A 16814-nucleotide genomic window follows, 5' to 3' on the forward strand; every position below is an offset into this window, starting at 1 on the left:
TGCCCGCTCCCATCTCCTCCCGGTACCGGCTTTCTGGCTGTGTGCAGTCTCCCTGGAGCACGTACGAAGCTTGCAGGACCTGGCGGTGGATCACCTGATGCAGTCACCTGATGCATCAGCTGATCGTAGTCTCGCGGTGTCGTCGGCTTTTTCGCGCCCGGCCGGCTATCAGCTGATCCTGCCGTCAGGGGACTTCATCAGCTGATTACCGGCAGCTCCTGCAGCGATGGGACAGGATCAGACTCCCGTCCAATCGATCGCTCCTAGGAGCTGCCGGTAATCAGCACAGCACATAAATAAATAAATAAATACATACTCACTTATTTTTTCTACTGATGCATCAGCTGATTGTATAATCGGCTTTTATACAATCAGGTGATGTGTCATGTGATTCACGTCCTTTAACCTGACACATCATCTGATCGCTTTGCCTTCCAGCAAACCGATCAGATGATATTGGATCCGGATTGGACGGCGCGGGACCCTAACCCAGGATTACTGCGGAGGGGGGTTCTTTATTTCAATAAAGATGGAGTCACTAATTGTGTTGTGTTTTATTTCTAATACAAATATTTTTCTGTGTGTTGTTTTTTTTTTTTATCATTACTAGAAATTCATGGTGGCCATGTCTAATATTGGCGTGACACCATGAATTTCGGGCTTAGGGCTAGCTGATAATATACAGCTAGCCCTAACTCCATTATTACCCAGCTAGCCACCCGGCATCAGGGCAGCTGAAGAGTTGGATACAGCGCCAGAAGATGGCGCTTCTATGAAAGCGCCATTTTCTGGGGTGGCTGCGGACTGCAATTCGCAGTGGGGGTGCCCAGAAAGCTTGGGCACCCTGCACTGTGGATTCCAATCCCCAGCTGCCTAGTTGTACCCGGCTGGACTCAAAAATTAGGCGAAGCTCACGTCATTTTTTTTTTTTTTTTTAATTATTTCATGAAATTAAGGAAATAAAAAAAAAAAAAAAAACGGCTTCTCTATATTTTTGGTTCCCAGCCGGGTACAAAAAGGCAGCTAGGGTTGGGGGCAGCCCGGACCTGCCTGCTGTACCCGGCTAGCATACAAAAATATGGCGAAGCCCATGTCATTTTTTTTTTTCTTTTTGGGCAAAAAACTGCATACAGTCCTGGATTGAGGATGTTGAGCCTTGTAGTTCTGCAGCTGCTGCCTGCTCTCCTGCATACACTAGTGAATGGAGGATGCTGAACCTTGTAGTTCTGCAGCTGCTGTCTGCTCTCCTGCATACACTAGTGAATGGAGGATGCTGAGCCTTGTAGTTCTGCAGCTGCTGTCTGCTCTCCTGCATACACTAGTGAATGGAGGATGCTGAGCCTTGTAGTTCTGCAGCTGCTGTCTGCTCTCCTACATACACTAGTGAATGGAGGATGCTGAGCCTTGTAGTTCTGCAGCTGCTGTCTGCTCTCCTGCATACACTAGTGAATGGAGGATGCTGAGCCTTGTAGTTCTGCAGCTGCTGTCTGCTCTCATGCATACACTAGTTCTGCAGCTGTCTGCTCTCCTGCATACAATGAACATTTTGAAGAAGGAAATGACATCAGACCTTTTTTTTTTTTTTTTTCTTCATCAACAATCTTTAATGGCATTGTGCACTGATTAAAAACGCAGTGAGGAAAAACACAGCAAAAAACGCACCAAATCGCGGCAAAAACGCATGCGTTTTTGTCGCCTTTTTTAGCCGCAGGTGCGTTTCTATGTACGTTTTTTGAGACAAAAACGCACATAGAAACGCAGCGTGAAAAGAAACGCCTAGTGCGCACATACCCTAAGACTTCACTGGACTTGCTGTTTCGCTAGCCAAGGCTGCTTCATGAAAAAACTTGCAGTCTTTGTCCTGAAGTGTAACCCAAAACCAAGAAAGAAAAAGGCGATCAACATCCTATGCAATTAAAGATTTTTATTGAAACACAGGTGCAAGGTATAGAGAACAAATATATACAAGAGGGGTGCACAATCCGGTGATACCCACTATACAAAAATAATGGAGAGTGTCTGGAGATACCTATCAATAATATCTTCACAATTATACTAATATACCCAAGTAAAGTATGGTCACTGTATCATTAATTGAATAGCGATCAACAGAGGCCCTCCGCGAGCAGGACAGCAGATCCAACAATGACAATGACACCAATGGTGCAATATATGCTGCTTACCAAAAGGACGCCTCACCGCAACACACCGGATGCCCCCCACCCGACGGACGTCTGTTTCGGCGGATGCCTACGTCAGGGGTGGCGGATGCTGACGTAGGCATGGCGTGATTTCTTTTAACTGCTTCATGGTTTCCAAACTCTTAAAGCCGCCTTCAAAAAGCTTTTGTGTGCACATACCCAAGTAGTGGTTTTGCGCTCCTTCCTAAAGCGGTTTTCCAATATACAGATTTTGGAATAAATATTACCAAAGTGAAGCTGTCACGATGATTTTACAGCTGTAATTAGAGAATAACAATAATGGCTGTTTAGAACTTGGTACAACCATTAACCTTTTCCTATCCAATAAAATTTTCTGTTCTGCCCATTGAAATCCTAATAGCATTATGCGCGAAGTCCTGCCTGCTATGCTTAGAAAAGGGACTTTCCACTCAGTGGCCCTCTAGAAGGGATTTAGGACAGTAAAATGAGTATGAATTATTGATGTCCCCTGCCATAGGAAAAAGGAGCGTAATGGAAATTTTGGAATGCCCCCCCTGGGGGGACGCAAGATAGGAAAAGGTTAAAATAATACCGGTCTTGTAGTAGACCCGTGCACTTCTAGGCTAATTTACATATGGATTCAAAGGTGAGGCATTGGATCCCTACAAACCAACTCTCATTTTTATCATTGTTTCATGCAGTTGAGCCAAGTAACCAAGAACGTGTGTATATATAAAATTGGTGGTAAACTGAAAAAAAAAAAATATAATTTCTTTATTATTTTTATATATATTTTGTTTCTGAACATTTTTCTTTATGTAATACCTCATTTTTTGTAATTTCAGTTATTGCACCTCCTGAAGAAATCCTACAAAATTGAAGAATTTAAAATCTTTGAAATTTTTAACAAATTTTACGGTGAACTAGCTATTAAAAGCAAATTATCAGATACAGGTAAGGAATGTTACAATGTGTATAGATTTTTATTCGGTACTTTGGTAAGTACAGCAAAAAAAGCAAAGTGTTTTTACATTTTAAAGGGATTGTGCAGAACTTAAGATAGGCTCCCCCTGGCACCCCCATCAATATGCTGAAAACTAGGTCGGCAGTGACCAGAACTGAGCCAAGTACTTGAATTCACTCTAATGGAAGATAAAAAAAACAAACAAACAGTAGTAGGTAGCGGCCACTAAGCAACTTGCGGGTAGGGCGACACAGTGGCTCAGTGGGTAGCACTGCAGTCTTGCAGCGCTAGGGTCCTGGGCTCAAATTCCATCAAGGACACCATCTACAAGGAGTTTGCATGTTCTCCCCGTGTTTGCGTGGGTTTTCTCCGGGTTCTCCGGTTTCCTCCCACGCTCCAAAAAAAACATACTGATAGGGACTTTAGATTGTGAGCCCCAATGGGGACAGTGTTGCCATTGTATGTAAAGCGCTGTGGAATTAATAGCGCTATATAAATTAATAAATATTATATTATTAATGCGGGCTGCTGTGCTCCATTCCATACAGCCCTTTGTTCTGGCAAGAGCAGTTTTGAGCTAACTGATACGGTTTCTGGATCCTTATATTGATGACCTCCCCTACGGATAGGAAGTTAAGTTCAGGACAGTCCTCTTTTAAAGAGAATTCACTTAAATTTTTTTTTTTTTATATTGAAAAGTGACTACTTTTTCCAATTGATTCTAATTCACTGATTCTGTAACAGTTTTTCTTTTTTTTTTTTTTCTTCTTCCCTGTGGTCCTCTGCTCTGTCACGCCCCCCAGTAATAAAGATGCATATGTCCCCTTCAGCTAACTGGGCGTATATCACAGAACTTCTCTGTGGGTGTGGTCTTGGTTTGATTTACCCACAACAGAGGAGAAAAAGCAAACTCCTACAGAGAATTTCTGTGGTATACACCCAATTAATTCAAGGAAAAATTTGGACTATTATTATCAAGGGGAATAACTTTGAAACTGAGGAGCGCAGAAAAAAATAACTTTTCCTGAATTGTTGGAGAAGGTACAAAGTTTATCCAGTGTAAGGTCCTCTTTATAGTCATACTTGCTGTAGTACCCGGGCTTTGCCCGGGATAGTAACTGTCCCTCTGTCTCTCTCCCAGTCTCTGTATGTGTGTCGCTGTCTGTCTCTCTGTCTCTTTCCTTGTCTGTCTGTTTCTATCTTTCTGTCTGTATTTATCAGTCTTTCTGTCTCCATCTCTGTGTCTGTCTATCTCTATGTGTGTGTCTCTTTCCCCGGCCTGTCTCTTTCCCCGGCCTGTCTCTTTCCCCGGCCTGTCTCTTTCCCCGGCCTGTCTCTTTCCCCGGCCTGTCTCTTTCCCCGGCCTGTCTCTTTCCCCGGCCTGTCTCTTTCCCCGGCCTGTCTCTTTCCCCGGCCTGTCTCTTTCCCCGGCCTGTCTCTTTCCCCGGCCTGTCTCTTTCCCCGGCCTGTCTCTTTCCCGACATCATATTATCTCACACATAAGCCTCTTATACTATGAATGTCCTTTGTTCCTATAGCAACCAGTCACAGCTCCTATTAATAGCCTGTAGCTTGCAGCTCCATTCATGTTAATGGAGGCAGGTTTTTTGGAGAGTGACTGTAAAGCGCAGGGTTACATTTTCTTGTCAAAACATAGTCTATGACGTTTCCTGAGTCACATGAGGCGTCTGTGCAAAATTTTGTGATTGTAAATGCGATGGTGCGGATTCCTTTAGCGGACACACACATACACACACATAAACTCAGCTTTATGTATTAGATTTTGGTTCCTAATTGACCTAAAACGCTAAATGTTTATTCTAATTTCATATAACAGAGAGCGGTAGAGAAGGGTTTCAACGACGCGCCAATGACCGACAGATCCTGAAGATTTCAGATTAATGTTGCTTTATTTCACGTACAGGTCAACGCGTTTCAAGAGACTCAGCTCTCTTCCTCAGGACAAGCTGGCAAAGAACATCAAATCAAAAGTGATTTGATGTTCTTTGCCAGCTTGTCCTGAGGAAGAGAGCGGAGTCTCTTGAAACGCGTTGACCTGTGCGTGAAATAAAGCAACATTTATCTGAAATCTTCAGGATCTGTCGGTCATTGGCGCGGCGTTGAAACCCTTCTCTACCGCTCTCTGTTATCTGCCATTTGGAGACCGCTACCGTGACCTGGAGTTGCATGCATAGGAGTTGTGATTTCACAACCCCTTTTGGTGAGTAGGTTTGCTCATTCAAAACCCCTTATATACCGGGGTAAGACCCTATTGCGCTTCTCTTTCCACAGATTTTCTTATTCTAATTTCATGTCAGACAGTGAGAAAAACATGCATAAGTGTATTTTTAGATAGTGGATGGAAATGTCTGGTTTCAACTCATAAGTAGCAACTAGTAATCTTATCACCTGGCACCCTTGCAGGTATTAAGATGAGGTCGTTCTTTCTTAGAGCAGTGGAATTAAACTTGTTTTTTTGAATGGATGATGTAAACTAACATGTAACTAGGGGAATATGAAATGATATATATTATATGACAATTATCATATAGTGATGGCCAGCTGTAGTATGACTATATCATTTTGAATCATTTCACCTCCTGAGTTATTCTGTTTGTTATGGGCTGAAGCCAAAACCTGAAAATTTATTTATTTTTTTTCAATTAATTTCCCACATCTCCGGATCAGAACAACAAAATGACGCCACTGACTGAGCCTCTATGTGATGGACAGCAGAAATGCCCGACTGACCTCGTTGACTAAAAGACTGCTTTCAGATTGCGTTTCTACCTATGTTCACTGGTCCCGTTGGGGCAGCCTTACGAAGACACCATCCCCCCCCCCTTCCGCAAAACAGGTGAGTCAGTCGGGCACATACGTTTTCTGCAGGCGGACACCCAGACGTAATAGAGTACGTTCGGGTGTCTGCCTACAGAAAACGTATATGCCAGAAAATGGTGAAGACAGAGTACATGCTGACTCAGTCTTCTCCATTATAGTCAATGGCCCCATCTGCGTATGCGTCCAAAACTTGTTTAGCGGGGAGGGGGGGGGTTTAGACGGATGCCCCAACAGGAGCAGTGAACATAGGTAAAAACGCAATGTGAAAGCTGCCTAATGGATTCCACAGAAAAAAAGAATATTTATCAACAACCGGTCACAAAACTAATGCACTGCAGGATGCAGTAGCCTCCTGATAAGGCCGGGGTCATACCGGGCACTACTGCGATCCTCACATGACATTCGGCTCGTGCTGGCAGCACAGCGGGAGTCGAGTGTCACTGCGACTGATGTCTGATCGTGCGATCAGACCTCAGCTGCGGGGGGCGGGCCGGCTCTGAGGAAGGGAGGGAGGGATTTATCTTCCTCTCTCCTCCGTTGCCGGCTATTGCCATTCTCGCCCTGGACTCGCAGTACACCGGTGTTCTGCGAGTGCAGTGCGATTTTTCTCTCACTCCATAGACTTGAATTGGTGCGAGATTAACCTGGATCGCATCGCACCCGCAGCATGCTGTGATTGTTTTCTCGGTCCGATTGGGGCTGAGAAAATAATCGCTCATGTGTGCTGATACACAGGCTAATATTGGTCCAAGTGGAATGCAATGTATTATCGCACTCCACTCGCTCCAATTTTTACGCAGTGTGTCTTAGGCCTAAAGTTAGAAGCTGCACAGGAGCAAAAGAGTGATGAAACACACACAACCTACTGTACCAATTCATGGAGGGGGTGGCTGCTAGTATTGAAAATGCACACAGACAAGGTTTTATTAGTCAGACACTGTGCACTTCCATTGTGTGACTGGTTCCCTATCTGTGTAAATCATACACCCCCTCCATGAATCGGTAGGTTGTGAGTGGCTGTTTCATCAGTATTTTGCTCCTGTGCTTCCCACGCCTTCATCATCGGGCTGCTACACCCTGCAGTGCATTAGTTTTGTGATCTGCTGATTTAATATGGCTGCCCTTCTTTTCTGTTTCTGTTTTTTTTTTTTATATTTTGTTTCCTTTTGCGAACTATTTGTTTATGGGTAAAAAGTTACAAGAACTGTCAGAACACAAATGTCTGGTGACTGACCACTGTTTTCCATCATATCCGACGCACTATCTTTTCCGCTTTTCTCTTTGCTGAAGCGCTTACATTTATGTTGATGCATTTCTATTTAATCACATGCTCATATGGATGTCTGAGACAATAATTTACCTATTTTATTAAAAATGGAAACTGATTTGGTTGGAGGAAGATTTACAAATTGGTGCCATCAGATTTGAGATATGCACTAGACCGTATACTGATACTGTGCATAGATGAATCTGCTGTTTTCACAGTTGCACATTTTGTTGCTGTATGATTCCTGTTTTTAGCCTCTTTAGTTGATATGATATTTTGTCTGTTACAATTTATATCTACGTGTGTTCTGCAGTTTTAGAAAAAGTCTATGAGCTCCTGGGAATTCTGGGTGAAGTGCAACCTAGTGATATGCTGAACAATTCAGAAAAACTCTATCGAGCCTATCTGGGAGAATTAAAGGGACAGGTACTGGTATATTTTACCACATGTAAACGCTAAAATATTTTCAGTTTCCAAAATTCCTATTGTGCACAGTTTCATCCTTTTTTCCTTTCTCCAAAGCATCTTAGAGCATAATAGTCGGAATTTATGACTCGTCTTTTGCTGCCATTGTCTCTGCTTGGTGCATTGCTGTCCTCCAAAACAAAAACACTGTAAGGCTAGTTTCACACTTGCGTTAATTACCTTCTGTCACAATCCGCCCTTTTGGAAAACAGCGGAATCCGTTAACGGATTCCGCTGTTTCCCATAGACTTGTATGGATGACGGATTGTGACAGAAGTACCTGCGTTGCTTCCACTGGCCGGCGCTGCGTTGCTTCCGCCGGGCGGAAGGAACGCAGCATGTAACGTTTTTTGAGCGGCGGAATCTGGTTTTTTTTTTAATCACAGAAACTTTATTTTGTCTCTCGGTGGCTGAACGCTCAGCTGATTGCCTGGCAGCCGGCTTTTGAGAGCGCTCAGCTGATTGCCCGGCAGCCGGCTTTTGACAGCGATCAGCTGATCGTTCACAATAATCTGCCGCCGGTAAAACTGTACAGAAAAAAAAAAAGCAGGTTCCGTTGTTTTGTACGATCCGTTGCATCCGTTGTGCCACTATAGGCAGCGCATCCGTTGCATCCGTCACACAATGCAATGCAACGGATGCCGTTTGACGCAAGTGTGAAACTAGCCTAAATGTGCACATTTATTCTTAAAAAGGACCTAAAATTTTGATATCGCTAGAGAGCAAAATCCGAAACTTTTTTCAAATATACTGTATAATATTAGGAAAACTAAAAAAAATATTAATTATTAGTCGATTGGTCGGTGGCTCACCCCCACCTTGCTATGCACCCCAATTTGGGATATATTCCACCTGTCTAGATTTTGGCGGTTGGTGACTGTTCACATTCAGTCATCAGGCCCTGTCCACAGGTTATTTACTTCATGCAGCATTTGCTTGGACCTGTCCCGCCCACAGCCATGACTCAGTCATGGGTACGGGATTGCAAGAGACCAGGTGAGTGCTGCTAAGAGCAGTTCTACTATTCATATGTGAGGCCGTATGGCACATTTTATAAAAATATTTTAGTGTAGGACTGCCCCAAATGAGATTTGCCGTGACGTAGCGGGGTAGCTCAAGAAATTGCAATTTTTTGCCAAAAAAACTCAAAATTTTTATAAGTACAGTTTGGAATTTTTAGTGCTGAAGTGCACATTTAGTGCTGGCTTTTTGTTAATACTCTGCAGTATGTTTCAGAAAAAGCTCCGCACTCCAAAGTGTAAACTTTTAATGTTTATGTTATCAAAATAATACAGATGTTTTGATCCGCAAATCCTAGCCTTCATCAGACGGATTGCAGATATGTAGAACGTGAGCAGCAGAAATATGTTCCAGGCGCTATTGGAGTTAGGCCTTGTTCACACACTGCAGTTTTACCTGCGGGTTTTTTTGTGGTTTTGATGCAGAAATTTCTGCAGAAAATGGTTGTAACCATTCTGCAGACATTCCCCAGCAAAACCTATGGAAAAAAAAAATAGTTGTGCGCACACTGCGGTTTTTTCTCAAGAACATTCTTTCTTTGTCGCTCCATTGGGAGACCCAGACAATTGGGTGTATAGCTTCTGCCTCCGGAGGCCACACAAAGTATTACACTTTAAAAAGTGTAACCCCTCCCCTCTGCCTATACACCCTCCCGTGGATCACGGGCTCCTCAGTTTTATGCTTTGTGTGGAAGGAGGCACACATCCACTCATGCATTCTCATATTAGTTATGTCGGTTGGAAGAAAAGAGGGGACCCCGGCATGTTCCCTTCTCACCCCACTACGTCGGCGGTGTTGTTAAGGTTGAGGTACCCATTGCGGGTACAAAGGCCGGAGCCTCATGCCGTCTCCTTCACCATCCCTTAGCGGCTCTGGGAGAAGTGGGATCCTGAACGGTCATCCATTTGCTGGGACCGTGCTCCCTCCGCAGCCCCTGTGGGAATCTGCCGGACCGGAGTCTATTCAACCTCAGGGACCGGGCCCTGCAACTCTAAGGTACTCTGTGTCCCCATTGGGGACTGTGCAGGAGCGCACCTTCTTCCCGGACGCTGCGGCAGATGCTGAATTGAGAAGACCGGCGGACTTCCGCGCCGACCGTGCCTGCTTGTCGGTCGCGGTCTCAAATTTAGTCCCCGGCTTCATCGCGGCCTAGTCGCAAAAATCCCACCCCCGGGCCTGCCTGTCAGGGGTAAGGGCGGGACTGCCGACCTGACGTCGGATGTGAGGGCTAGAGCATCCTGCATGTTTCCTCCCCCCTCACTGATCACTGTGGGGCCCCAGATTCCCGCACTTTCCTGGCGCCGCCCACGGCTCCACTCCTCCCCTGAGAGCTCCGGCAGCCATTTTTTGGGCATTCTGCCGGTGGAGGATTCTCAGGAACAGCTCTGCAGTTCCGGGGGACCTAAGGCTGGGAATCTGGAGGCACACACTCCGCTTGTTAGCGGTCGGTAAGCCACACCGGTCACCCGGTGCTGGTCCCCCCTAGGGTGCTGGAATAGATACGTATTTAAATATATATTTCTGTTCGGTCGGGCTGTATACCCTTTTTTGCCCATATACCCTCAGTGATCATTCTCCTAGGAGACAACAGCATGTCGTCCACAAGGAGCAAAGCTGTTAAGGCACAGGGTTTTTTGCGGCCTGTACCTCTTGTGGGGCTATGTTACCTGCGGGTTCCACCTACCCTCACTGTGAGCAATGCTCGACCCCGCTTGCTCAGCCGGAGCCTCGGTCACTAGTGGGCCCCTCGGCTCATGTAGACTGCCCTGCTCCCCCTGTCCAGGTGGCAGGGACAGAGTTCGCCTCTTTTGCTGAGAAACTCTCGGAGTCACTTTCACAATCCATGGCTCAGTCTATGGACAAGTGGTCTGCCAAGCTGCTAGAAGCTTTGCAGTCCAGACCGGTCCTTACACAGGCCCCGGCCCCTGTTGGATCGTCGCCTCCAGGCCCCTCTCGGTCCGAGCCGCAGCGCGCTCCCAGGTTGGGCCCTAGGTCCCACGCGGAGGACTCCTGCCAGGACCAGAGTCCTAGACAGGCTAAGCGGGCTCGCTGGGAATCTTCCCCGACTTCTTCACGCTGCTCGGGTTCCCAGCTTGAGGACTCTCTGGAGGACGAGGCGGACGTCGCAGCTCAGGGTTCTGACCCTGACGTCGCCCTTAACCTTGATACACCTGAGGGGGACGCATTAGTGAATGATCTTATCTCGTCCATCAACCAGGTGTTGGATCTCTCTCCCCCGCCTCCTACTGTGGAGGAGTCGGCGTCTCAGCAGGAGAAACACCAGTTTCGGTTCCCCAAACGTACACGTAGTGCGTTTTTCGATCACTCTAACTTCAGAGACGCTGTCCAGAAGCCCAGAGCGGTTCCGGACAAGCGCTTTACTAAGCGCCTCACTGACACGCGTTACCCCTTCCCCTCTGAAGTCGTTAAGGGTTGGGCTCATTGTCCCAAGGTGGATCCTCCAGTCTCTAGATTGGCGGCTAGATCTGTGGTATCGGTTGCAGATGGCTCATCGCTAAAGGATGCCACTGACATGCAGATAGAGCTCCTGGTGAAGTCCATCTATGAGGCCACGGGCGCGTCTTTTGCCCCGGCCTTTGCAGCCGTGTGGGCACTCCAAGCTATCTCAGCTTGTCTGGCTGAGATTAATGCTGTCACACGTAATTCTGCTCCGCAAGTTGCGTCTTTGACTTCTCAAGCGTCAGCTTTTTCTTCCTACGCCATGAACGCAGTCCTAGACTCTGCTAGCTGTACAGCTGTGGCATCCGCTAACTCTGTGGCAGTCCGCAGGGCCATGTGGCTGCGCGAATGGAAGGCAGACTCGGCCTCCAAGAGGTTCTTAACCGGTTTGCCGTTTTCTGGCGAACGCTTGTTTGGCGAACGATTGAATGAGATTATTAAGGAATCCAAGGGAAAGGACTCCTCCTTACCCCAGTCCAAACCTAAGAGACCTCAGCAACGGAAAATACAATCGAGGTTTCGGTCCTTTCGTCCCTCCGCCAAGCCCCAATCCTCTTCGTCCAGCAGGCAGGAGAAAGGCCAGAGGAACTCCTATGCGTGGCGGTCCAAGTCACGCCCCCAAAAGGCTGCAGGAGGCACTGCTTCCAAGGCGGCCTCCTCATGACTCTCGGCATCCCCTAACCGCATCCTCGGTCAGTGGCAGGCTCTCCCGCTTTGGCGACGCCTGGTGGCCACATGTTCAAGACCGATGGGTGAGAGACATTCTGTCTCACGGTTACAGGATAGAGTTCGGCTCCCGTCCTGCGGCTCGTTTCTTCAGAACCTCTCCGCCCCCCGCTCAGGCCGACGCACTTTTTCAGGCAGTGGACGCTCTGAAGACAGAAGGAGTTTTGACCCCCGTTCCCCTTCAGGAACGTGGTCGCGGCTTTTACTCCAACTTGTTCGTGGTGCCAAAAAAGGACGGATCATTCCGTCCCGTTCTGGACCTCAAGCTGCTCAACAGACACGTGAGAACCAGACGGTTTCGGATGGAATCTCTCCGCTCGGTCATCGCCTCGATGTCACAAGGAGACTTCCTAGCATCGATCGACATCAAAGATGCTTATCTCCACGTGCCGATCGCACCCGAACATCAACGCTTCTTGCGTTTCGCCATCGGGGACGAACACCTTCAGTTCGTGGCATTGCCTTTCAACCTGGCGACAGCCCCACGGGTTTTCACCAAAGTCATGGCATCCGTCGTGGCGGTCCTACACTCTCAGGGCCACTCGGTGATTCCCTACTTAGACGATCTCCTAGTCAGGGCCCCTTCTCGGGTGGCGTGTCAACACAGCCTTACCGTCGCTCTGACGACTCTCCAGCAGTTCGGGTGGATCATCAACTTCCCGAAATCCAAGTTGACACCGACCCAATCACTGACTTACCTCGGGATGGAGTTTCATACACAGTCAGCGGTAGTCAAGCTACCGCGGGACAAACAGATTTCTCTGCAGGCAGGGGTGCAATCACTTCTTCGGAGTCAGTCACACCCCTTAAGGCGCCTCATGCACTTCCTGGGGAAGATGGTGGCAGCGATGGAGGCAGTGCCGTTCGCGCAATTCCATCTACGGCCGCTCCAATGGGACATTCTCCGCAAATGGGACAGGAGGTCGGCTTCCCTCGACAGGAACGTCTCTTTCCCTTGCAACCAAGACGTCACTTCAGTGGTGGCTCCTTCCTAATTCTCTATCGCAGGGAAAATCCTTCCTACCCCCAACCTGGGCTGTGGTCACCACGGACGCGAGCCTGTCAGAGTGGGGAGCGGTTTTTCTCCACCACAGGGCTCAGGGAACCTGGACTCCGATAGTCTTCCCTTCAGATCAATGTTCTTGAGATAAGGGCAGTGTATCTAGCCCTATTGGCTTTTTATCAGTGGCTGGAGGGCAGGCAGATCCGTATCCAGTCGGACAACGCCACTGCCGTCGCATACATCAACCACCAAGGCGGCACTCGCAGTCGTCAAGCCTTCCAGGAAGTCCGGCGGATTCTGCAGTGGGTGGAAGCCACAGCCTCCACCATCTCCGCAGTTCACATCCCGGGCGTAGAAAACTGGGAAGCAGATTTTCTCAGTCGTCAGGGCATGGATGCGGGGGAATGGTTTCTGCACCCAGAAGTGTTTCGAGAGATCTGTCGCCGTTGGGGAACGCCGGACGTCGATCTCATGGCGTCACGGCACAACAACAAAGTCCCGGCATTCATGGCACGGTCTCAGGATCACAGAGCTCTGGCGGCGGACGCGTTAGTTCAGGACTGGTCGCAGTTTCGACTGCCTTATGTGTTGCCTCCTCTGGCGATGCTGCCCAGAGTGTTACGCAAGATCAGGTCCGATTGCCGTCGCGCCATTCTCGTCACTCCAGACTGAACGAGGCGGTCGTGGTACCCGGATCTGTGGCAGCTCACGGTGGGTCAGCCGTGGGCGCTTCCAGACCGCCCAGACTTGCTGTCACAAGGGCCATTTTTCCATCTGAATTCTGTGGCCCTCAACCTGACTGTGTGGCCATTGAGTCCTGGCTCCTAGCGTCTTCAGGGTTATCTCAGGATGTCATTGCCACCATGAGACAGGCCAGGAAGCCAACGTCCGCCAAGATCTATTACAGGTCTTGGCAAATCTTCTTATCCTGGTGCTCTGATAACGGTTTTCCCCCATGGCCGTTTGCCTTACCCACTTTTCTTTCATTCCTCCAATCTGGAATGGACAAGGGTTTGTCACTCGACTCTCTCAAGGGCCAAGTATCGGCGCTCTCCGTATTTTTTCAAAAGCGTCTAGCCAGGCTTCCGCAGGTCCGCACGTTCCTGCAGGGAGTTTGCCACATAGTCCCACCTTACAAGCGTCCGCTGGAACCCTGGGATCTTAACAGGGTGCTAACGGCTCTTCAGAAACCACCTTTCGAGCCGCTGCGGGATGTCTCTTTATCACGTCTTTCGCAAAAGGTGGCCTTTCTAGTGGCAGTTACATCACTCCGGAGAGTGTCTGAGCTTGCAGCGCTGTCATGCAAAGCCCCCTTCCTGGTGTTTCACCAGGATAAGGTAGTTCTGCGTCCGGTTCCGGAATTTCTCCCTAAGGTGGTATCTCCTTTTCATCTCAATCAGGATATCTCCTTGCCTTCATTTTGCTCTAATCCAATTCACCAATGTGAAAAGGATTTGCACTCTTTGGATCTGGTGAGAGCACTCCGGCTCTACGTGTCTCGCACGGCGCCCCTGCGTCGTTCAGATGCGCTCTTTGTCCTTGTCGCTGGCCAGCGTAAGGGTTCGCAGGCTTCCAAGTCAACCTTGGCTCGGTGGATCAAGGAACCGATTCTCGAAGCCTGCCGTTCTTCTGGGCTTCCGCTTCCTTCAGGGCTGAAAGCCCATTTTACCAGAGCCGTGGGTGCGTCCTGGGCATTGCGGCACCGAGCTACGGCTCAGCAGGTGTGTCAGGCAGCGACGTGGTCTAGTCTGCACACTTTCACGAAACACTATCAAGTGCATACCTATGCTTCGGCAGACGCCAGTCTAGGTAGGCGAGTCCTTCAGGCGGCGGTTGCCCACCTGTAAGAGGAGGGCCGTTTCGGCTCTTTTTATTGAGGTATTCTTTTACCCACCCAGGGACTGCTCTTGGACGTCCCAATTGTCTGGGTCTCCCAATGGAGCGACAAAGAAGGGAATTTTGTTTACTTACCGTAAATTCCTTTTCTTCTAGCTCCTATTGGGAGACCCAGCACCCGCCCCTGTTCCCTTCGGGCTGGTTGTTCTTTTGTGTACACATGTTGTTCATGTTGAATTGTTCTTTTGGTTCATGGTTCAGTTCTCCGAACATCCTTCGGATTGAATTTACCCTAGACCAATTCATAAGTCTTCTCTTTCCTGCTTTTGCACCAAAACTGAGGAGCCCGTGATCCACGGGAGGGTGTATAGGCAGAGGGGAGGGGTTACACTTTTTAAAGTGTAATACTTTGTGTGGCCTCCGGAGGCAGAAGCTATACACCCAATTGTCTGGGTCTCCCAATAGGAGCTAGAAGAAAAGGAATTTACGGTAAGTAAACAAAATTCCCTTCTTCTGCAGAATTTCTTGAGAAAAATAATGTGCATGTCACTTCTTTTCTGCAGGTACCTGCAGTTTTTGCCAAAGATAATGGTACAAAACCGCAGGGACCGACCTGTGGGAAAAAAAACTCTCAAAACCGCGGTAAAACCGCATGTGTTTTTTGATGCGTTATTGGTGCGGTTTTTGACCGCAAGTGTGCTAATCTTTCAGACTCAAGAAATTTCTTGAGAAAAATCCTTTTTTCTAGTGTGAACTGAGCCTTATTTTTTTGGTGAGGCTAGGTGTGCCGTATAGCTTACAAATCTGTATATTATATTTGAGCACCTTATTAATTTGTTTTTAAATGTTCACCAATTTTTATTACATATATATTTTCTGTAATTAAGTATTTTAATTGTGTTTTTTTTTTTTTTACTACTTCTAGATGACGTCATCCACAAGGCAGCCCAAGTTTGCAGTGGTAGCTGGATGTTTGAGAGGGTTATCCGCACTTTTGATTAACTTTACAAAATCCGTAGAGGAAGGTACGGCACTATTTAGTGGTTGTATGGCATGTTGTTCTAACAAGAAATGTAGATTATTACTTGGACATTGTGAGAGCCTACACAAGCCTATGATGGCTGGAGATTTGTCCTCCAGTGGCAAAACACTGGGGCAGAATTGATCATAGCTGTCTACATGACAAGATATCTTTATTGCACACTGCAGCCAATCGCACAGCAGCTTTCATTTTATCCAAGTTGTTTATTGAATGAAAGCCGAATTGTAATTGGTTCCCATTGGCAACAAACATAGTAATAACAAATGATGTCCTGTGTCTTTGGAGCTACTGCTCACAAAAAGACAACCATGTCTGATTTATTTCTGAAACATTGACATAAATGTTCTTGTTTTTTTCTGGCATTGATGCTAAGCTCTATTGAGGTCATTTGGCTTAAGCTACAATGCCACACACAGCCTGAAAACAGGTGTGCTGCTGTTTGAGGCAGAAAAACTTTCTTCCAAAATTATACAAAACTTTTTTATACAGAAATCTTACAGAATAGTTGCATTTTATGTATTATTTTTCTGAACACTCCATTGGGTTATCCACTTCGTCCCCAGACCAATGCCTAGTTAACAATGCATTCAAGACAAAAGTGGGATTATTTACTGAAGTGGGTAGACCTCCATTCCTCCTCGATCTGGAGACCATAGGCAATCCAATAAAGAGGTCTTCACAAAATTATATCACCCTAGTCTTAATCATGTGATTATGGTGTAAAGTGACATAATGTGCGGTTGCTGGACCCCTCTAGTCTTCACCCCGGATACACTACGGCTCATCATTACATTCATTTGGTTTTGGAACCAAATGTAATTTCTTTATCGCTTCATTGGGGGACACAGACACCATGGGTTGTATGCTGCTGCCACTAGGAGGCGACACTATGCAAAAAAAGGTAAACTCCTCCTATGCAGTATACACCCACCAACTGGCAATTATTCCTCAGTTTAAGCTTCGTGTCCATAGGAGGTGGACACACTTGGGGCTGCTATCAGCCCCCCAGGTTCGTATTTTTAATATTT

The 16814-nt window shown here is 47.3% G+C and overlaps 1 protein-coding gene across 1 annotated transcript in view; it reads left to right on the forward strand.

Moving 5' to 3' along the window:
* The window catches only part of PRKDC (protein kinase, DNA-activated, catalytic subunit), a 527347-nt gene that overhangs the window by 55115 nt on the left and 455418 nt on the right, over positions 1-16814 (forward strand). Inside the window, exons 5-7 of the mRNA XM_075353287.1 lie at positions 3008-3116; positions 7548-7660; positions 15670-15769. Coding sequence (XP_075209402.1) covers positions 3008-3116; positions 7548-7660; positions 15670-15769 — 322 coding nt within the window. The remainder of the gene's footprint in view (positions 1-3007; positions 3117-7547; positions 7661-15669; positions 15770-16814) is intronic.

Source organism: Anomaloglossus baeobatrachus, chromosome 6 (genome assembly GCF_048569485.1).
Source record: "Anomaloglossus baeobatrachus isolate aAnoBae1 chromosome 6, aAnoBae1.hap1, whole genome shotgun sequence".
NCBI lineage: Eukaryota > Metazoa > Chordata > Amphibia > Anura > Aromobatidae > Anomaloglossus > Anomaloglossus baeobatrachus.